Genomic DNA, 23,388 nt, shown 5'->3' with positions numbered 1-23,388 from the left:
TATCACACTGGAGATTTCTCAGACAAGTCTTGTAAGAAGCATCAATAATGTGGTAGTCACTTTGGCATATCCCAATATCACTTTCAAAGGCACATCCTGTATTTACATGTGAAAAATTAAGGGTCAGGAAAGGTGAAAGAATTTGCCAGTGCATGATTATGGGGCAAGTAACACCGGTTCCAGAACCCAAGTATTCTGATGCCCAGGCCAGGTCTTTTCCAGTTCACTTAGAGAAAGCTCATGCTTCCACTGATGCTTTGAAGATCACAAAGCTACAGGGTGACCCTTCTTGGAAGGGCTGCTCTTTACATGGAGCTCAGCAGGAAGCACAGGCGAGCACCAGCCTGGCCTGGTGAACAAACAAACATTGTTGGTACAAAGAAAGGCACAGGCAAAGCCTGATTTGATTCTGGTCCAGTAACAGCTGAAAACAATTGAGTACTACATGAAGAAGGCCAATGACCCAACTGTCCAACTGTCCAGGCAGTGTGGCAAAGGACACTACTTGATTTTATAACATTCTTAGCATTCTTGCCCTGAGAACCAAAAAAACAAAACAAAACAAAAAAACAAACAAAAAACCCCCCCAAAAGATAGCTGTTGGGAAGTGAAGATCTTGTGACCCGAACTGCAAGGGGACGGAAGTAGATTTTGCTGTTTTCTCTCTCTGGCCACCTGCTAAAGATTTTCTGAGACTGACAGAGCACAACACTTGAATTCACTGCCATCCATTTCCTTTTTCTCAAGACACCTGCTCAATCAAATAAAAGGAAAAAGAAATCCTTCTCTGATGGGCAACTAAAATTTCCATTATACACAATGATACTAAAAAACCCCAGAAGAATACAAATAATCTCAAAGCTTACATATGCTGAACAAAAGTCCATCTAATCAGAAAACCTATCCATCAGCACTTCAAAAAGTATCATAAGAGCAAAGGTTTAGAATCCCAAAAATAAGTTTATTAAAAGTCCCATTTAAGGAAGCACCAACAGAAACATACATTTCTGTCTCTCACTCCATCTCAAGGTAACAACTAAACCTCAAACTCTTACAGTAAGCTTACTTAGTTACTGATATTTCTTTCTTCACTGTCAGAGATAAACGTAAAAATTTGTGTGTGTGTTTTTTTTTAAGTTTATTTATTTATTTATTTGGGGAGAGTGTGCACATACACAAGCTGGGGAAGGAGCAGAGAGAGAGGGAGAGAGAGAATTCCAAGCAGGCTCCCACAGCCTGACTCCAGACTTGGACCCACAAACCTTGAGATCATGACCTGAGCCAAAATCAAGAGTTGGACGCTTAACGGACCAAGCCACCCAGGCACTCCAACAAAATCTGTATTCCACATAAACAAACATCTCCGTGAAACTTATCACGATCTTGTCCAGCACAAAGAGTTGGTGGTTTAATGACTCTAGTCAATTGACTAGTTTCTTCTTCACTTAGAAAACCACCATAAATAGGGGCGTCTGGGTGGCTCAGTTGGTTTAGCATCCGACTTCAGCACAGGTCATGATCTCACAGTTCATGAGTTCCAGCCCTGCATCTGGTTCTGCGCTGACAGTGAAGAGCCTGCTTCAGATTATGTCTCCCTCCCTCCTTCTGCCCCTCCGCTGCTTGCACTCACTCTCTCAAAAATAAATAAACATTAAAAAAAAAAACAAAAAAAAACCCACCAAAAGTATTTTTTTAAGTACCTTTGTATCGTGATGCTAAGAAGTTTTTAAGTGCCAAATGAGACTGTGATTTATTTTCCACAAAAGTTATTTATCAGCTTTGATGTTAGTTTGACATCAAACCTGGACAGGCCGCCCAAGTTCTGATTATATGGATGGGCTGGGAGAGCCTCTATTTGAGTTTTCAAAACCTCACATCCAACAATAAATGTAACCAATCTCCAAACTGCATTCATAATTAAAGTTAATAAAAATAATTTGAAATTAACTTAAAACTTCAGGAATATACACTGGAAAGACTCTGAATTTTAAGAGACTGGGAGCAAACAATTTCCTCAGTCTTACAAGAGGCTTTGTGAAGGTGGTAGACTCCAAAAAGAGCAATGATAGTGATATATCTATTTGGTGATTTTTTTCCCTCCTCCGTCCCACTCTACTTCTGCGAGCCATCTGTGGTAGATTAGATTATTATTCAGCAAATATTCACTCCCTCCCCAGCATCTCCCAGGGAAAAATAGACTTCCCCACGCCCGGGATATCGAGCTAGGCTCTGCTTTGGCGTCAAGGTGGGTGCAGCCTACTAGCCACCCTGTGCCTTTGTGCACAATCATCTAACTTGCTTTGGTCAAAGGGATCTCAGCAGATGTGACACAAGCAGACTGCTGAATTTTGCTTGTGGAGTTGGTCTTCTTTTGCTTCTGCTGTTGCCTTGAGAGGAGCTTACCATGGGTAGCCACTGCCCCTTCAGCCTGGGCCCCAGAATAAAACATGCAAAGCAGACCTACCCTAGCTGATCCACAGTCCTGCAACTTGAGGCAAATATGGAGTCAAATACTCTAAGGCACTGGGTTTTGGGGAGGTCTGTTATGTAGAGTTACTATAATTGTTTTTAAATAATAATGGTTACATGTGCTCAGAAGATGCACTGAAAACGAAAAAAGACTTAAATCCAGGATTCTGTATCTGAAACCCTTAAGACTAAATGTGTTTGGAATTCGTATTTTTCTCAGATTTTATAAAGGTAGTACAATGCAAATACTGTATGTTTTTAATGCTCCCTCAAAGTCTTAGAACCACAAAATAAACACATTAATAAATATATAGTGAGGGGCGCTTGGGTGGCTCAGTCAGTTAAGTGTTCAACTTCAGCTCACGTCATGACCTCACAGCTCGTGAGTTTGAGCCCAGTGTTGGGCTCTATGCTGACAGCTCAGAGCCTGGAGCCTGCTTTGGATTCTGTGACTCCCTCTCTCTCTGCCCCTCCCCTGCTCACGCTCTGTCTCTGTCTCTCAAAAAAAAAATAAATGTTAAAAAAATTTTTTTTAAATATATATATATTATATAGTGAAACATATAAGTAATCTTAAATTACAACAATAGGTTCAGGTTAGATTTTTCTATCAAATGAATGACACAAAGCCTTTTGGTTTTTTCAGGGGCTTTTGGATTTCATAATTGTGGATATGGGACTATGGTCTTACATTATCAATATTTGTCATCATTTTAAAGAATCTTTCCCCAAAAAACCTTTACTTTCAGTAACTCTACATGGAAGGTATGATTACTCCCAGTTTGTCTCAAATCCATTGTGGAAATGGGTTGAATACAAGTAATCTTTAATGAAAACATGACTACTCACATCTAACTAATTTGTAAATCAGTGGTTATACTCAGCAATCCTTGCATTCTCTCTTTTGCTTTACATCAATTTAAGGAACTGTATGGGGCAGTGTGAAAACCAAACATTAATACCCTTTAATCAACACACACTGTCAGGGTTTCTTCTACAAAACCAGACATTGTGATAGGTGTTGGGGATGCTACCAAATCAGATAATGCTTCTGTTTCCTTAAGGAGCTAACTCGCTAGAGGAGAAGTCAGACAAGTATATTTTTATATTAATTACATGTTGAAATAAAAACTTTTAGATGTACTAGGTTACATAAAATAGACTATTAAAATTAATTTTATCTATTTCCTTCTACCTTTATCAAACTTGTTCATTAAAAAGTTTTAGGGGGTGGGGCGCCTGGGTGGCTCAGTCGGTTAAGCGGCCGACTTCAGCTCAGGTCACGATCGCACAGTCCGTGAGTTCGAGCCCCGCGTCGGGCTCTGGGCTGATGGCTCAGAGCCTGGAGCCTGCTTTGGATTCTGTGTCTCCCTCTCTCTCTGCCCCTCCCCTGTTCATGCTGTGTCTCTCTCTGTCTCAAAAATAAATAAACGTTAAAAAAAAAAAAATTAAAAAAAAAAAAAGTTTTAGGGGAGAGGCGCCTGGATGGCTCAGTGGGTTAAGCGTCTGACTCTTGATTTCAGTCCATTTCATGATCTCAGCTTGTAAGATCAAGCGCAGAGCCTGCTGGGGATTCTCTCTTTCCCTCTCTCTGCCCCTCTCTGCCAATAAACAAACTTTTAAAAAAAGTTTTAAATTAACATTCGTACCTCATACTGTTTCTACCAGACAGTGCTGCTCTAAATCTTCAGCTCCTTCTGCTATACCAGGCCAGATACTGAAAATTCCTAACAGCCTTCTCCTTCCCGAAGCTTCCCTCCCTTCCTCAGCCTTTGTGACACTGAGCTCTGGAGGTTCTCCTCCCGCCACTCATTCTCCTCAGGTGGTTCCTCGCCCTTCTTCCACTCCTTCATTCTAAGTGTTCCTAGGGTCTGCGTGGGCCTCCTTGTCCCCTTCCTTTCATTAGGCATTGCTCCAACATCAACTAGAAAATCTATTTCAGTGACTCTCATATTTACAGCTCCAGGTCTGTCCATGGGACATCTTCACCTGCTGGCACTTCCAAAGTGATACTTCCAAACCACTTCCTCATGTTCCTCTCTAAACTAGTTCTTTGCTCCTAACTTCCTTATTTCTGCAATCGTTTCCCCCTTTCTCCAAACTTAAAACCTCCTACTCAACTTTATATTTTATTCCTTCTCTACTGGATGCCATGTCCTGTTCCTGTTTTTCCTCCTTTCTAAGCCCCTGTCATCACCAAAGATCAAACTCCCATCATATCTCACCTGAATTATGCAAAAGTCACCTCAATTCTCTTATCCATTCTAGCCCCCACTATTAGATTAATGTGCCTAAAGTTCTGACCATAACAGTGTCACTCGTAAAACACATTCCAAATCTGCCTAACATCACATGAAGAGTCAGTATTAAAGGTCTTTGAAAGGTTTTTCAGAATATACCATAAAGAAGTCTCTCCCTATAATCTTCAATAATATTAGTGGGAGAGGCACCTGGGTGGCTCAGTCGGTTGGGCATCCGACTTCGGCTCAGGTCATGATCTCACAGTCTATGAGTTTGAACCCTACATCGGGCTCCAGGGCCTAGAGCTTGCTTCAGATTCTGTGTCTCCCTCTCTCTCTGCCCCTTCCCCACTCACGCTCTGTCTCTCTCTGTCTCTCAAAAAATGAATAAACGTTAAAAAAAAAAAAATTTTTTTTTTTTTTTTTTTTAATAATATTAGTGGGGCACCTAGGTGGCTCAGTTGGTTAAGCGTCCGACTTCGGCTCAGGTCACGATCTCAACAGTTTGTGAGTTCGAGCCCCGAGTCGGGCCCTGTGCTGATAGCTCAGAGCCTGGAGCCTACTTCAGACTCTGTGTCTCCCCCTCTCTCTACCCCTCCCCTGCTCACGCTCTGTGTCTATCTCTCAATAATAAATAAATGTTAAAAAAAAATTTAATAAAATAATATTAGTGGGAAAGCAGGAGCAGAGGAAGCCTGGATCTGAGAGGAACAGGATCACATAAGCTTTGGTAACATATGTTGTACTTTCCTGCTAGGGTGGTTCTCAGAGACCAACTTCAATCTTCAGTTTCCCCTAAATGAAAATCCTTGCAGCAGTCTAGGACAGTTACAGCCATTAACTTAAAATTCAGCAAAAATCACATCCATTCAAAGAAAGTATACCTAGGACCATGCCACTTCTATTATCTACTGGGTGAGGGTAGGGGGATAATCCATGCACTCAATATATATGATCTTTTTCTCATTGTTAAGGGTTTATTATTAAATGGGGGTGGGGGGGGCTTAAGTTGGTTGAACTCTGCAAATGAGTTAAGGAGAAATGAAGCAAACAGGCTTTTTTGCAGGTGACCGAAATTAGCCGAGTGCAACAAGCTCCAATCTACTTTGCTGTTTTATTCTCCTTCATAACAGTTATTTTAATGGTCAGAGTGGGTCACTAGAGGCTTAAGATCCAGAGAATCCCTGTTTGTGATACACCCTGATTATAATACCCTTCCCACTTTAACTCCAGGAGTGAAAACCTTTCCCTTTCCACTGTTAAAAAAAAAAAAAAACTCATATAACAAGACTCCCTAACCAGATGTGATTTCTACTTGCCTGAAACTTCAGAGAATGTTACAAGCTTTACAGCGTGCTCTGTCATATAGTTATATATGCCACAGTTATTTGCATCTTATCCTTATCTCCCAAAGTCCTGAATACTGTATTAATCTTGCCCAAAGCAGGCAAGTAGTGCTTTTAAAATTATTATTCAACTGCTCTCTTACAATAAAAAAATATTTATTTGAAAAGAATCCGAACGGGAACAAAACGTAAATATCCAAGACACATGCAAAGCAATATCATGCCTCGCGACGGTTCCAACCAAGGCAAAAGCATCAGACCCTGTTTTCCTCCTCGAGCGTCAGACACAAGGAACTTAGCCCTGAGTGCCACTCGCTTCCCCAGACAAGGACACACTCAGGGTATGAGGCGCGGAGTTTCACTAGTTGCTCAACCAGACCGGGGGCAAGGAGCTTCCTCTTTCTCCTGCTCCACTCCAGTCAAGACCGGCAATCCCGGCCCAGGGCACCTGCGCCCTGAAACGTCTTCGGGAAACCAGCACTTCCGGAACAAATCTACGGAGGGGAATCTCTTCAACCTGACCGCGCGCTCAGCCGGGAGCAGGAGAAACGGGCCGCCCCTCCTCGTTCCCCACTCGGGGTTCCTCGGTCCCCGCTCGGCCGCGCCCCGTTCCTCATCCTCGAGGACACCGACTCCACGGCCCGGGCAGCGACACAGGGCCGGGCCCTGCCCGCGACCGCCCGTGTCTGCACCGTGTGAGGGGCACCTTCCCTTCTCCCCTAAGTCCCCATCACGCACCTACTCTTCTCTCGCCGCCGACACCGGCCCCTGGCAGGGGAGGCTCCTTCCCGAGCAGCCGCTGTTTTGTTTCCGATGTGAAATCGCAGCCTCTGGAGCTGCTCGGCCTAGGCCCCGCCCAAAAGGCTTCACTGGCGTCGTCATTTCCGGCTCTGGCGTCGTTGGCGGCCAGCCGGGGGAGGGGCGGGACCTGTAAGGGCAAGAGCAGGGCCCACCGGTGCAGGGGCGGGGCCTAGAGAAAGAGGGTGGGGCTTCCGGTAGCGCGAGCGCAGATTGCGGGGCAAACCCTGCGCTCCAGCCGGCCCAGGGAACTAGAGGAACCCGCCCAGAGTGCTGGCTTGAGTCTGAGATTGTCAGGGATTCGAGGCTGCTCTTGAGCTGAGGATCAACGTTTCTACCTCACCTGGGCCCAGCGGGTGCTTCTTCTGGCCTACAAGTGATGGCAACTTAAATCTAACGTTTCTTTCATTTATCTATAGTACCTATTTATAGTGTTTCTCAATGCGAATCAGCTGCACCACAGTCAAGAGGATACTAATTAAAATTGTAAATATCTGTGCCCTCCACACCCTACCCAATGAATCAAAACTTACGGGAGGAGGGGGGTGGAACCTGAAAAACTGCATTTTAAACAAACATAGCCGGGTAGTACCTGGGTGGCTCAGTAGGTTAAGGGCGGCGGACTTCGGCTCAGGTCATGATCTTGTGGCTGGCGAATTGAAGCCCCGCCTCAGGCTCTGTGCTGGCAGCTCAGAGCCTGCAGCCCGCTTGGGATTGTTTCTTTCTCTCTCTCTCTGCCCCTAGCCACTCCCACCCACCCGCCCCCGCTCACCCTCTGCCTGTCTCTCAAAAGTAAATAAACATTAAAAAAAAAAAAAAAATTAAACAGCCCGGATTCTTAAGCTCCAAGGTTAAAATCCAGTCTTCTTAGATAATAGGCTTCCAGAGAGCATAAAATGTGTCTATTTTTGAAATGCCCAGAGTATTTCATACACAGTGAATTGCTCAGCGGTCACTTAATTTCCGCGTCTGCCAGCTTTTCGTCCAAATTGCAATAAAGATAGTACCAATAACTAACTCCTTAAGTAGTATGGCATACTCAGACACTCATCTGAAAGCTGAGAGTAAAACTAGTACTACCACGTAAAACCAAAGGTGAAGAATAAAGAAATGCTCAAATTCACAGGTAATCTGAAAACTGACAATGAAATCAATGATGCATGGCATCTGGTCAAATGATATCTTTTGCTTCTTTTAAATTTGTCCCCCAATATAGCCCTACATGTTCCTAAAGCATGGGTCCCCAATCCCTCCCTCCTCTCCCCACCCAATACATAGATTTAGAAGTTTTTTCCATGAACAGGAAAGAGATATGTTAGAGGAATAAAAATGTTGACACTCCCCCTTCAAAACATTTCAGTTTATTTGAGAAAGAGAGAGAGCATGAACAGGGGAGAGACAGGGAGAGAGAGAGAGGGAGAGAATCCCAAGCAGGCTCCATGCTGTCAGTGCAGAGCCCAATGCGGGGCTCAATGTGGGTCTCAGTGCAAAACTGCAAGATCATGACCTGAGCTGAAATCAAGATCCTGATGTTTAACCGACTTAGCCACCCAGGTGCCCCCTCAAAATATTTTTTTAAGTTTGGTTTGTTTGTTTGTTTATTTATTTATTTAGAGAAAGAGAGTGAGAGAGGGTGGAAGGGCAGAGAGAAAGGGAGAGAATCCCAATCAGCGCAGAGCTATCCTACCTATCAGAGCAGAGCCCAATGCTAGGGTTGAACCCACACACTGTGAGATCATAACCTGAGCTAGAATCCAGAGCTGGATGTTTAACTGACTGAGCCACCCAGGCACCACCCCCAAAGATATTTTTTAAAGTCTTCACTGAATGCAATCTGGTAATATGTGTAGAAAGTCTTAAAATGCTGGTAAACTATTTTTAGAAACAATCTCAAAATATTTGTGCAAAGATGTTCATGAAATTACAACAAATTATGGATCATCCACTTCACAAAATGCCATTAAAAGTGTTTATGAAGGTTATGTGTAACAGAAATGTTCTTATTCTGTTAAGTTAAAAAAAATAGACATGAGATTTATGCATATGGGGGCATGTGGGTGACTAAGTCGGTTAGCCTCTGTCTCTTGATTTCAGCTCAGGTCATGATCTCACAGTTCATGAGACTGAGCCCCACATTGGGCTCTGCACTGACAGCACAGAGCCTGCTTGGGATTCTCTCTCTCACTCTCTCTCTGTGCCCCTCCCCTGCTCCTGCTCTGTCTCTCTCCAAATAAACAAACATTTTAAAAAAGATTTATGCGTATGTATAAATACAACTATGTCAAAACACAATCCTGCAAAAAGAAACAAAACGGTTATTTTAAATTTTTTTTTTTTTAACATTTATTTATTTTTGAGACCGAGAGAGACAGAGCATGAACGGGGGAGGGGCAGAGAGAGAGGGAGACACAGAATCGGAAGCAGGCTCCAGGCTCTGAGCCATCAGCCCAGAGCCCGACGCGGGGCTCGAACTCACGGACCGCGAGATCGTGACCTGAGCTCAAGTCAGCCGCTTAACCGACTGAGCCACCCAGGCGCCCCCAAAACGGTTATTTTAAAAGCAGCCACCAGTGACTGAGTAACTGGACCACAGATAATTTTTCCTTTCGTTTTTGGGATTTATTCATCTTAGAAATATAAACATCCTGGGGCACCTGGGTGACTCAGTTGGTTAAGCATCCGACTTTGGCTCAGGTCATGATCTTGCAGTTTGAGAGTTCGAGCCCCACATTGGGCGTGCTAGCTCAGAGCCTGGAGCCTGCTTCGAGCTCTGTTTCTCTCTCTCTCTCTGCCGCTCCCTTGCTCACACTCTCTCTCAAAAATAAATAAACATTAAAAAATTTAAAAAAGAAATATAAACATCCCTGGGGTGCCTGGCTGGCTTAGTTCATGGAGCATGTGACTCTTGATCTTGGGACACGAGTTCAAGCCACATGTTGGGTGTAGAGGCTACTTCAGTAAATAAATCTTTAAAAAAAAAATACACATATCCAGGATTTGCTGAGGAAAAGCAAGCAAAGACATTGGGAATGACAATCCTAGGCATCAAGGAAGAAGAGTCCCAAATAAGGAGCAAATGTCCATGGTGCTAACTGATCAACTAGGGTAGAGCCTATCACATCAGAGTCTCCTTTTAGGCTATCACCAGTCATCAGTGGGATGGTGATATAAACATTTGAGACTTGAGGCATTTGGAGGGAACATATAACTATAAGCTACTCTTCGTGGAATCTCAACAGTGAAAAGGAGTAGGAAAGGTTAAGTTTTCGTGTTCTTTAAAACTTTTAGTCCAGACTGAAGAAAGAAAATAATGGAATACTTGAGCAAGGCTCAAGATATTGCAAAATGTAGTTAGAAAGTAGGGCAGTGGAGATCTCCTGGATAGGATGGGTGGAGGTATCTATAATTGTCTACAGAAAAGAAGGTTTAAGACGCATATCATCATAAACTGGAAAGCTAGAACTAGAGAATATGCCTAATGCCTTTTTTTTTTTTTTGTCGTCACACCCAGCATGGAGCCCAACTCAGAGCTTGAACTAATGACCCTGAGATCAAGACCTGCAATGAGATCAAGAGTCAGATGCTTACCCTACTGAGCCACCCAGGTGCCCCGCCTAATGACTTTTTTAAAGATAAGGTTTTATTAAACTTGAGACTTAGTTGCTGAGTAAGGGGGTGGGGGTTGGGGGAATCAAGTGACTTGTACTCAGTGAATATTTTTCCCACACCTACTGTATAGTACTGGAAGTTCAAAAACAGTAAACGCTGCAATGTTTGTGAAAAGGAACTGAAGTTCAGTAAAAGAACAAGAAATACAGCACTGAGGATCCAAAATATCTGCAGTGGTGCATTTATATTTTCCCAAGGGTTTGGAACTTGGGGACAGGAATGGAGAAGCAAAATAATATGAAGGGTGGCAAAAAACAGTATTAAGTGGAGCGCCTAGGTGGCTCAGTTGGTTAAGTGTCCAACTCTTGATTTGGACTCAGGTCATGGTCTCAAGGTTCTTCAGTTCGAGCCTCATGTAGGGCTCTGCTCTGACAGCCAGGAGCCGCCTTGTGATTCTCTGTTGCCCTCTCTCTCTTCCCCTCCCCTACTTGAGCTCGTCTCACAGGATAAACTTAAAAAAAATAAAATAAAATGAAAACCCACAGTAGTGAGTGGTGAAAGATGAGGCAGATGGAAATCCAGAGTGCCAGATCTATTAGAACCACTTGGTGGAGACAGTCTATTACAGATTAGAGGCTAGAGCAGTCACTGGTCACTAACACGTAAAGTTAAGACCTGGCCAGAGAGAACCAACACCATTTCTTTACGTCACTGATTCCAAGGCAATCCTACTCAACACTTTCTACACAAAAGCAGGTTGCCATTTTTTTTTTTAAGTAAGCTCTACGCCCAACGTGGGGCTTGAACTCATGACCCCAGAGACGAAGAGTCACCAGTTGGTCAGTTGGATCCACCAACTGACCTACGCAGGTGGCCCTTTATTTATACACAATGTCACTGCCCCATTTCCTATGGGAATAAAGAATTGAAATAGAATAAATTGTCATCAGAGCTTCGTGCTTGGCCACTATCTCATTAGCTCTCACATCAGTCTTTTTTTTTTTTTTTAATTTTTTTTTTTTTCAACGTTTTTTATTTATTTTTGGGACAGAGAGAGACAGAGCATGAACGGGGGAGGGGCAGAGAGAGAGGGAGACACAGAATCGGAAACAGGCTCCAGGCTCCGAGCCATCAGCCCAGAGCCTGACGCGGGGCTCGAACTCACGGACCGCGAGATCGTGACCTGGCTGAAGTCGGACGCTTAACCGACTGCGCCACCCAGGCGCCCCAGCTCTCACATCAGTCTTATTCATTGCAAGGATCATCTCCTGAGACTTGGACCTGATGAAGATAAAAAGCTAGTTATCTCTTTACTTTTTATTTTTTAGAGAGAAACAGAATGCATGAGCAGAGAAGAGGGTCAGAGGGAGAGAGACAGCTTAGGCAGGCTCCACACTGAGTGGAGCCCACCCTGACATGGGGCTCGATCCCACAACCCTAGGATCATGACCTGGGATGATCCTAGGGACCCAACCAACCGAGCCACCCAGGTTCCCCAAGGGCTAGTTATCTTCTTTTATTTTTAGCCTTCAGTTCTTGTGTATGTTTGTATTTTATTAAATCTTTTTTTTTTTTTTTTTTTGAGAGACAGAGACAGCGTGAGTGGGGGAGGGGCAGAGAGAGAGGGAGACACAGAATCCGAAACAGGTTCCAGGCTCTGAGCTGTCAGCACAGAGCCTGATGCAGGGCTCAAACTCACAAACCGAGAGATCATGACCAGAGTCAAAGTTGGATGCTTAACCAACTGAGCCACCCAGGCACCTCTAATCTCTTCCTTAACCAAGAACTTGGGCCCTTCCTTTTAAAAAATGTGCAATAAAATACTTAAAAACTAAACTTTAATATATAGACTTTTCACCTATAGTAACAACTAGTCTAGTCTCTTCACTAGGGTGTATTTACTAGTATTTTTCAATTGACAGGAAAGAAATGAAGCTTTGTAGTTTTTGGATTCTACAACGTAGTGTTCACTAATTTTTCCTTTTGTTATAAAAAAAAACCCAGGAAAAATAGCTGTCCAGAACTATTTAATTGCTTCAAAGATTTGCGAAAAATGTTTCATGTGGAGGAATTTTATTAACAAGCACTTCCCTCTCCTTAGGTTGATGTCAACATCTAGACCAGATCTGTCCAATGTAACTTTCTGCAATCATAATCATGTTCTATGATCTGCAGTCCATCTAGTATTGCTAGCCACTTAGCTATATATGGCTATTGAGCACTTGAGATATAGTGTGGCCAAAAAAAATATTGATTTTTAGTCACGTGACATTCAAACATTTGAAATATGCTAGTGTTACTGAAGAACTGAGTTTCAAAATCATTTAACAAACGTAAAATCTTTGATAGTGCAGATCTAAATGGTGAATTAGAATCCCATATATAGGCCTCTAGACACCTATCTGTCAAGAACACTGTTGCATTGGGTAGACTATGTGATCTCTAAGTTCCCTTCTACATATTACTACCTCTGCTAAGAATCTAATGTCCCTTTCCTCTCAACCATGAAGTTCGTTCAACAGTTCAGACAGTACTTTGTGTGTATATTAGCATTCCTCTCATTATTCCTTCTTCACCATTACTGTCTGCTAGTAGAGGAATCTTGTCTTATTAATGTCTATCAGTCTACCTACCTTTTAACATGAATGCCACATACTGTGTTTCAATGGCTAAATAAAAAGTTATACACCAAAAAGCAAAAGGACTGCCTCTTAACAATTCAGCCACCACTTGACATGAGAAGCTAGGTCATAAATCCAACTACTGTGTGATGTGGCAAAGTAGGTAGACGTGGGAGTGTCATTTAATGCAGACAACATGGCTTGAAAAAAACTTTTATTTACTTTTGTTTATCGAAATTATTTTCTTCCTGGGCATTTTAGATTGCTATTCCTAACCTTGGCCTTCATACGAGGTAAGTGATAAAATGAAAGGCAAAGATACCGTCGAATAAAGATGAAACTGTAAGCACTCAAATGTAAAGAAACAAATTACATCAATAATTCAACATAATCACATTTCAAAAATTCTACCATTTATCAAAAATTATAAGCTCACTTTGGCCCACAGTATGCATATTATAGTAATAGTTCTTGGGTTTGAAATACATATATGTGAATTTCCCAGTTTCCTTCCTGACACCTAGACTGACAGTTTCTCTGCGTATTTGGGTTTCTGTCTCATACTCTTTATATGCAGTGGCATTCAGAGATCAATTTCAACATCCCTTGCTGAGCAATACTATTTCTCAATTTCATATTGTTAAAAGAAGGCTGATATATGACCTGAAAAGATCTGAAACCATTCTGACATAAAAGCTTTCAGTAGTTTTGTGTAGAAAGTAAAAACGATTATAGAACTCATCAGAAAAAGCTGAGTAAATAAGCCTCATATACACACTACTATTTATTAGCATTACAACTTTTTTTTACTTCATATGGAAGGAGACAGTGTTTAGTTTCATATGATTTGCGAGCTGTTTCTCAATTTGTCCAGCATATATCTAGCACTGGTGCCTGATTGGTACCTGATTGGAAACAGCACTCTCCACAAAATCATTTGCCTCTACTACATATGCAAGTGTTATGGTAAGAACCAGAATAAGTGAAAACAGTTCTCTAAGGAGAAAATGTTCTGAGACTAGCTGGGAATAAAGCCTAGAATATCACAGTCAGTCTCAGGCACCACTTTTGGAAGATTATGTTATGTTCACGAACATACATAACGTGCATCTATCTGCCTCAGAAAAAAAATGTTTCTCTCTTTAAAGTCCACTTAAAAAGAAAATTACACTGCATTTGGGTACTGTTAGGACAAAATACTAGTACAGGTTTCCCTGGCTTTTCAGAAGTCAAGTTACTCCACTTTTACGCAAGACCTACATAGACCTACATTAGCACCTTTTTTGTCCCAACCAAAAGAAATCTGAACAGGATTTTCGCTTTTACGAGAAAAGGGAACATACAGCAAAAATAGCAATCTGCGTTTGTTTTACAGTGAGCCCTTACAGAGGCAGCAAGAGAAGCGCCACCAAGTTCCTTCCTGGGGGACCACACTCAGCATAGGGCCACCACAGCTTTGAACTGTGTCCCTGATTTATCTGGATATATTCTGTGTGTCTGTTAGCAAGACATATTCTAAGATATCAGATAAGTGTGACAGAGGTCACCTTTGAGCCAGGAATACTCAAAATATTTTTTCCATATAAATTAATGGTTATTGTGTCTTCACTTTATGCCATTTCAGCTTCCGTAACGTTTCACAAGGGTGCCCCTGGGTGGCTCAGTTGGCTCAGGTCATGATTCATGGTTCCTGGGATTGAGCTCTGTGTAGAACTCTGTAGTTGGGATTCTCTCTCCCTCTACTCCCCACCCCCACCACACCTGCTCACACGGATGCCTGCATTCTTTTTCTCTCAAAAATAAACAAACATCAAGTGTTTCACAGGAACGCTCAACTTCCATAGCACGGGAAACCTGTACTGAGAACATACCTTAAACTGCTAATCAAAACGTAGTCCCTAGATCAGTTAACACTGGCATCACCCAGAAGCTGGTCAGAAATGCAAATTTTCAGGCCCCCCTCTAGCCCCACTAAATCAGAGTCTACATTTTAATAAGAGCCCTAGCTGATTTAGGTACACATTAAAGTTTGAGAAAAACTACTTCAAACAACTGATCTTTCCTCCATTAACAAATGTACATATTTAATGTTATTTATAGGATCAAATGAGGAAAAAGCATGATTTATTTTCTGCCAGATCTAGAATGATTCTCAAGATTTTCATGTAATTTTAAAACAACTTGAATGAATGGGCACTATAAAGATTTCCAAATTGAAATTAATCTATGGGCAAACGGTAAAGATAACCCAGAAAGCTCAAGTAATTTAGTAGAAATGTTCTTACGTGTATTCTCCCAAACACTAGAATACACTAGTTTATACACGTCCGATTCTTTATATGCAAATCCGAAAAACAAGAAACTGAAAACCTTAAAGTTTAAGCTTGGTGGCAAACCTGGTCTTGAGTGGATAGGAAACCATTATAAATGATCTTTAACCCAGTGACTGTGATCACTCCTGTCCCACTGCAGAAATGTGAATGTATGAGTTTGGGATCGCAACACAAATCTTAGTGGAGATGTGAAACAGTATATGGTATGTGCCCCAAGACTTGCAGATAGGGACCCTCAAGATAAATACAGTGAAAGAGCTGGAGAAGATAAAAGCGAAAGAAATTAAATCTATCTGAATAAACCTTCATGCTAATGCTGGCTAAATAAACACAACCTAATATGATGCCCTAGAAGCAGTAACAAAGTAAGACAGAGAGGAATGATAAACTGTTTGAACAAGGTACAAAGCTGGAGGGATTAATCCGAGAAAAGGCTAATAAATAAATTTGTAGATGGCAAGGAGCATGAACTTTCTGAAATTTTCCCTGGAGAAACCAGAACTTAAAAATGATAATACTAAAAGACTGTATTCTCCACAAATGTATAGATTAATCCAAAATAAGGCAAATGGCCCCTTTGACCTTCAGTTACTAATACTCATTAAAAATCAAGTACATCAAAAATTCAGCCCACATTTTCAAGTTCTGTTTCTAGTATGCACTGCACAATTACAACATGATGCCATTTATTTAACAAGACTCTGAAAGAATGGGTCCCCAAGATCAAATATATACAGTTTTAATATTGGAAATATGTACATAATGGAACCACCTCAAGGTTCAATGTTAAGAACAGTGTTTCAAATTCCTTTTAAGATGTAAAAAAAAAAAAAAAAAAAAAAAAATCTAGTAACTCAAGCTCAGTTATGCTTTTATAACAAACCCCACTACCCCCAATTTTTATCTTTCTTTTAAATAAATACTCAGACATGGGAATAACTGCACCTAATTTGTGTTAAGAACTGTTTAAAACCTGTTACATTTTCAGGTAATTTTGTTCCCTGGTGAAATTCTGTTCTACAATAAAGAAAGCCCCATAATATGTCTCTAAGAACACCATCAGTATATTTTTTAAACATTGGTGAGCAGAGGTAAACGAGGTGTGTGCGTGCATATACACTCATAAGATATAAACCTTTACAAAAGTGAAAACAAAAAATTAGTGGTAACTGCCATAAATGATTTACTTTACACCCTTAAAAATAAGATGTAAACTTTGCAAACTGCCATGCTCAATTCCCGTTGGTATTTTTTCCAGATTTTCCTAGTCTGTAAAATTACCTAATTTTACCTTTTGTTTTTAAAAATGATTTTTTTCATCTATGCTTTGCAGATTAAGGGTTTTTTGTTTTTGTTTTTGTTTTTTTTAAACAAAAGAATACACCAAAATAAAGCTAAGGGCCAATTAGTGCAAAAATGCATCAAATAACGTTCTCCAGAATGTAAGGATCTGCCTCATTTCTGAACAATGAAATTAAGGGGAAAACCATTATGATTCACGTTCCCTTAAAAAAGACAGGCTGAAGCAGCCAGCTATCAACAGGAAAGCCCCATTCCATTCACCAAACTGTTGCTGGCCACAAGAGAATACCATGCTCTGGGACACTAATAACCTAATTATCCCAGACATTTGGGTTGGCATAATACCACGTTTCCTTTAGAATTCTACTCTTCAATAAGGAAATGTTTAAGGGAGCCCTCCAAAGAAAATTAGGGAAAAGTAAGACATTTATACACATTCACACGAACACATTCATACAGAGATACAGTAGGAATGGATTGTCTGCTAACCTTAGCACTCTAATTTTAAATTCCATGCCTTCAGGAGGGCTTGCCATTTTTGATCAAGGGGTGGGAAAGGTAATAGGTATGATGGGTATTCTTTCAATTAAAATCATTCATGTAGGTTCCTATACAGTACAGTTCAACATTAAGTGCAATTCTGCAAAAGAATTGGGGAGTCATTTTAATATTTACAAGAAATAAATCAGCAGAACAAGATTATATCAGATAGGCTGTGTACAGTAGCTGCGGCTTATAAAACATACCAGTAATTTGTACCTGGTGAGTATAAAGAGAACCAAGGTAGGATTCAGATGTCTTTACAACCAAGGGAGTACACAGGGCATCAACAAATTAGAGGACAAAAAAATTCACATTTTCTACATTGAAAAAAAAAATTACAGATCTCACAAATGTCTTTGAAGACAAAGAAAAAGTCAAAGTCCTCTGAAGGGTGGGAAAGAAGAAGCAATCTGAAACGGAACTCTAAATGTAAAAAGTTTTACTTCACAAGACCAATTTTCTTGGCTTCTGTTTCATATATCAATAATCTCCACATTTTGACTATAAAAACTTCTGCTTCTTCATCAAGTACCTGGAAAAGAAAAAGAAAAAAACTGAAAAGACAGTAACAGATATAAAGCAATCATCAGCATCTCCCATTGGTGACTGTAGTTTTTTTTTTTTAAAGGTTTTTATACATTGACAAACATTCACTTTCATTAAAATGACTTGAAGGAAATCTGTCTAGTGTGAGAAGTGTATTAAGTAGTACAAATAAATTGCACACACAAGGGGTGCCCGGGTGGCTGAGTCGGTTGAGCAACCGACTTCGACTCAGGTCATGATCTCACAGTTTGTGGGTTTGAGCCCCACATCAGGCTCTGTGCTGACCGCTTGCTCAGAGCCTGGAGCCTGCTTCAGATTCTGTGTCTCCTCTCTCTGCCCCTCCCCCACTCACGCTTTGTCTCACTCTGTTTCTCAAAAATATATAAATGTAAAAAAAAAAATTTTTTTTTTTTTTTAAATTGCACACACAAGAAAAGGCAATGCATTCAGGAAAATTCCATGGCCTATCAAATACTAACACCACAATACTTTCTTTGTCAATTCCCTTAAAAAATTCCACACAATGTTTTTAAAAATTCCCTTAAATTTTTCAGTGATGACAATTAATTAAAGAACTCTTGGGGCACCCAGGTGGCTAAGTCAGTTAACAGCGGACTCTTAATTTTGACTCAGGTCATGATCCCAGGGTTGTGGGATCAAGCCCTGCATCAGGCTCTGCACTGAGTGTGGAGCTTGCTTAAGATTTTCTTTCTCTCTCTCTCTCTCTCTCTCTCTCTGTTCTTCCCTATCCCACCCTAAAATACAAAAAAAAATTTTTTTTATTTTAAAAATACTTCTGTTATTTTTTTATTTTTTGTTTATTTTTTTTATTATTTTGGGTTTTTAAAATTTTTTTGTGTATTTTGTTTGTTTTTACTTTTTATTTATTTTTGTTTATTTATTTATTTCGAGAGAGTGGGACAGGGGCAGAGAGGGGGCTAGAGACAGAATCCCAAGCAGGCTCCACACTGTCAGCACAGAGCCCAACGTGGGGCTCGAACCGACAAAATGCAAGATCACGATCTGAGCCAAAGTCAAATACCCAACCAATTGAGCCACCCAGGTGCCCAAAAGAGTAAATTCTTAAAAAAAATAATAAGAAGAAAACTTAGTCAGACTCCTATGAGCCAGACTTGTCCCACAGTTTAAGAGAAATGTGCACCAACACTAATCAATGTGAAAAATATACCTTAGAAATAATATAGAACTAGATACAAAATACAACCAAAGTTCATTAGTTTATGTATAATGAGAAAAGGTACAGTTTGAAAAAGTCAGATTTTTAATAAGAACAAAATACTACTTGCGCTAAAAAAATTCAATTGCGTTTATTCAGGTAATATTTAGAGGGTGAGCTTTTGCAGAACCAATTGACAAAACTAGCTCAATTAGCTGCTTCCTTCTCTGATCAACAATGAGCCAGAAAATTAAAACAACATAAATAATTGACCAGTAAAGAGTCTAATTATACTCCAGGGGTAGCTGGGTGGTTCAGGGGATTAACCATCCAAATCTTGATTTCGACTTGGGTCATGATCTCACAGCTCATGGGTTTGAGCCCTGCATCAGGCTCCATGCTGACACTGCAGAACCTGCTTGGGATTCTCTCTCTTCCTCTCTTTCTGCCCCTCCCCAACTCATGCTCACGCTCGCTATCTCTCAAAATAAATAAACTTAAAAACAAAAAAAGAGCCTAATTATACTCCAAATATCAAAATATTTCAACAGATCAAAATGGATGGACACTGACACGACAGCGTCTCTGACAGAGATTGCAACTCTGCCAAGGCCAAATACTAGAACAGTGTTTTTGTTTTTAAAGTTTTACTTTTTAAAATAATCTCTACACCCAATGTGGGGCACAAACTTGCAAACCCCGAGATCAAAAGTCACATGGTCTTCTGACTGAGCCAGCCAGGCACCCCTAGAACATTGTTTGTTTTAATTCCTTAACTCAGACCCAACTATAAAATCCCTCTCTCAACCCCAAGGATAACCTTTTAAAGAGGCCTGAAGGTCAGGGAAATTCAGATTCTATCTATCCCCAAGGACTGGGATCTATTCACATTTCTCCTTTCACCTGAGGATCAGCATTATGAAGTCAACAAGCTTTTCACAAATACTTTACCAAAAATTCTAAACAACAGCTGCATCAGGCTGGCTGGATAACAGAAAACTAATGTTACCTGGCTTTAGACATCATATAGTGCCCAGACACAAAGGAGCTCGACCTGAGAGTTCCCTTTGGTTAGGCACCCCCTACGCCCTTTCCTGACAACTCTGCAGCTAGAAATGTGAGCTATTCCAGGGACCTGTCATCTAAGAACATGCTTGGTGTTTCTTCCCCGACTCATCTTTCTACTCCTGCCTTCCCACTCTGCCTTTTGGACTCCATTACTCTTTATACTAACTACTGTCAAATTCTTTAATTAGTTTTTTCACCTATTCACCTTAACTGTAAACCTGGTGTGTCCCTGAAAGACCCTGACATTCCTGTAGCCTTCTCAGGAAGTTCCTTACTTTCGAAGCCTTAGTCTCAGAGAGGGGAAGCTGCTGGGGCCTCCCTGTTTCTCTTTGCAAACATTATTCTGACCGAGGTTCACGAGCTCTCACTACGCTACCTCCCACTCCGATAACAGCCATCTAGCAAGTACCTAGTCTTCCACTCACAACAGATGGAACGCTCTAGCTTTGCTTCCTATATTTCTCTTCAATCTCTGTCCAAACACACAGGAATTTCCACTTCTGTGTGTATGACCCAGGCAGAAAATTCACGTATAGTCTAAACCAGGACATCAGCTTGACCCCAGAAACTGTCTCTCACGGCAATATTTGCAACACACCATTGTCTGGATCACTTGTCTGATTGTCTGAATACATCACTTCTTTCTTAAATATTCTACTCTCTCACTATAACCGCTCTTCCCACAGTGTCACTGGAACCACCAGCCCTTCATTCATGCAACCACCAGCTTCATTCCGATGTTACTGCCTTCTCTTCCTAGCTTGGAGTTCACAGTCCATTCAACCATTCTCACTTCCACCATCAGTTCTGTTCCTCCTTTCTTTTCTCACAAAATCACAATGTGAAATACATGCAACTACTGACTTGGTTCTAATATTCAAATTACATGTAAGTCGGACTTGAGTTTAACTACTACCTGTCCAAGTGACAAAAGTTACAGAAGTCTTTCCAAGTCTGCTTATTTTATTTATTTAATGTTTTTAAAATTTATTTCTGAGAGAGAGAGAGAGAACAAGAGGGGAATGGGGGTGGACAGAGAGACACAGTACAGAGGATCCGAACTGGGCCCTGCACTGACAGAAGCAAGCCTGATGCGGGTCTCAAACTCATGAATCGTGAGATCGTGACCTACACCGAAGTCGAACACCCAAACAACTAAGCCACCCAAGCACCCCTTCAAGTCTCAGTTTAGATGGTAATTCCTGTGATGCTTGTCCTAGCTGCTCCATCTCCTCTGTCCCCACATCTTTTTTTTACATACCCCCATGATAACAAGTATATTATAGTATCCGAATTAGTATACCTATCTCCCTGCTACTTCTTTAAGAACAGACCCAGTAAGCACTTAATGAATGTTTTCTAAAGGTATGGATAGATCCAGGATTTATATTTATGATACATACAAACAACAAAGGCAAGGGAGGGAGAGAAGACTGTTAATGTTGTCTAATGACATCTTGACGTGAGTACTTTTTAACTTCTTTTAATGTAGATTCACATTTTAATTCAGACTTCTAAAAAGAAAGATTCTGGAACCAACAAAGGTAAAAATTTAACCAAATACAGAGGAGGTTAGTCTGTTTACAGACATTGATTAGACTATTAATAATAAATGTGACTTACCATGGCAACATCATCTAAAATGCTCTGAGGTGAACTATGAGCCATAACCTAAAAGAAACAAATAATCATCATTTTGAAAATGAATTCAAAATTAGCAATATAGTCAAGAAATTTTTAAAGTGCCCCCAAACTAATATGGGAATTTCTTGTGACTAAAGAAACTTTCTATAAATTTCTTAATTCCCAGAACCCCACTCTCTTCAATGGAAGTTTTCCACCAGAACTTGGGATCTCGATCCTTATACTATGTGTTCTAATTCAAATCTGCAGTACAAATTTCAGTGCTACAATAATTACAAGTGGAAAGGGCAGCCTAAGTTTGCTAGAACAGCAGTGGTAGAAAAATAAGCACCTCCTTGAAATGTAATTAGTTATTCCTTTACAGAAATATAGTGCTTCTACTATAATAACTGCTTATTAACAATAATAAAGCTTTGCCTCCAGGAGACAACGGAAGGATGTAGTATACCTTGGTGGTTAAGAGTATTAAGACTACAAGTTATACAGACTTGGCTCTTACTATGTAACCATGGTCAAGATACAATCTGCCTCTAAGCCTCCATTTCTTCATGTATAAAATGGAGATAACAATAGTAATTTATACTTCCTAAGGTTGTTGGGAGGTTTAAAGAACATAAACTCCCATAAAATGCTTAACACAGTACCTGCAAAGAACACAGCCCGGCACACAGCAAATCCATCAATAAAAAGGACCATTATCATTCTATGAAGGAAACTATTTTGCTCCTCTTTCTAAGGATGGATGACTGACAAACTGATGAGATAACCTATCAGCTGTCTCCACAAAAACCTCCCCAACTTGGGGTGCCTGGGTGGCTCAGGCAGTTATGCAATCTGACTTCAGCTCAGGTCATAATCTCATGTTTCAGGTGTTCAAGCCCCACATCGGGCTCTGTGCTAACAGCTTGTAGCCTGGAGCTTGCTTCAGATTCTGTGTCTCCCTCCCTCTCTCTCTCTCTCTCTCTGCCCCTTCCCTTCCCTGCTCGTGCTGTCTCTTCAAAAATAAATAAACATTTAAAAAAAAAAAAAGCTTCCTCAACTGTACTTCAGCAGCATTCTAACTGTTAAGACAAGAAGGCGGTGGCAAGGCATTCTTGGGGGCAGAAGAGAGCAAAAGTGGCAGCAGTCAGCAAATCTGTTCTCCTTGACCCTCTGAAATGAAAGCATATGGCATAAGGGTATGAGATAGGGTGGAGGCCATGAAATCTCTTACCTGAAACTACCATAGACTTAATTTTGCAAGACTTTTTTATTTTACAAAGTGTCTAATATTTTATTTTATTTTTTAATGTTTGTTTATTTTTGAGAAAGAGAGACAGAGCGTGAGTGGGGGAGGGGCAGAAAGAGAGGGAGACAGAGAATCTGAAGCAGGTTCCAGGCTCCGAACCGTCAGCACAGAGCCCAATGCAGGGCTCAAACCCACAAACCGTGAGATCATGACCTGAGCTGAAGTCAGACGCTCCACTGACTGAGCCACCCAGGCACCCCGAAAGTGTCTAATATTTTAAAGATAACACAAATGTTGGGGATGGAGGGAGTAAAAGACTAACCTTAGAACAAACAAAATCAACTAATGTAGCTTCCTCTTCACCTATGTATTCTATAATTTTCTTATTAATCCATGGTCTAATCCGTCGTTCCATCAATATCTGCAAAATAAAGCATGGTTACTCAATTAAAAGAACTTTTTAT

At 40.8% G+C, this 23,388-nt stretch overlaps 2 protein-coding genes across 4 annotated transcripts in view; both read right to left on the bottom strand.

Moving 5' to 3' along the window:
* Positions 1 to 6,930, bottom strand: part of PSEN1 (presenilin 1) — a 72,797-nt gene extending 65,867 nt beyond the window's left edge. For all 3 annotated transcript variants that reach the window (XM_042943701.1, XM_042943703.1, XM_042943702.1), the window contains exon 1: positions 6,794 to 6,930. The gene's annotated coding sequence lies outside the window, so the exon portion shown is untranslated. The remainder of the gene's footprint in view (positions 1 to 6,793) is intronic.
* A 10,434-nt stretch (positions 6,931 to 17,364) lies between these two features.
* The window catches only part of RBM25 (RNA binding motif protein 25), a 59,816-nt gene continuing 53,792 nt past the window's right edge, over positions 17,365 to 23,388 (bottom strand). The window contains exons 17-19 of the mRNA XM_042943700.1: positions 23,247 to 23,345; positions 21,676 to 21,723; positions 17,365 to 17,793 (exon numbers count right to left, since the gene is read on the bottom strand). Coding sequence (XP_042799634.1) covers positions 17,701 to 17,793; positions 21,676 to 21,723; positions 23,247 to 23,345 — 240 coding nt within the window. The 3' untranslated portion in view covers positions 17,365 to 17,700. The remainder of the gene's footprint in view (positions 17,794 to 21,675; positions 21,724 to 23,246; positions 23,346 to 23,388) is intronic.

This window comes from Panthera leo, chromosome B3 (assembly GCF_018350215.1).
Source record: "Panthera leo isolate Ple1 chromosome B3, P.leo_Ple1_pat1.1, whole genome shotgun sequence".
In the NCBI taxonomy this organism is placed as follows: Eukaryota; Metazoa; Chordata; class Mammalia; order Carnivora; family Felidae; genus Panthera; species Panthera leo.
This window is presented reverse-complemented; position numbering and strand designations above follow the sequence as displayed.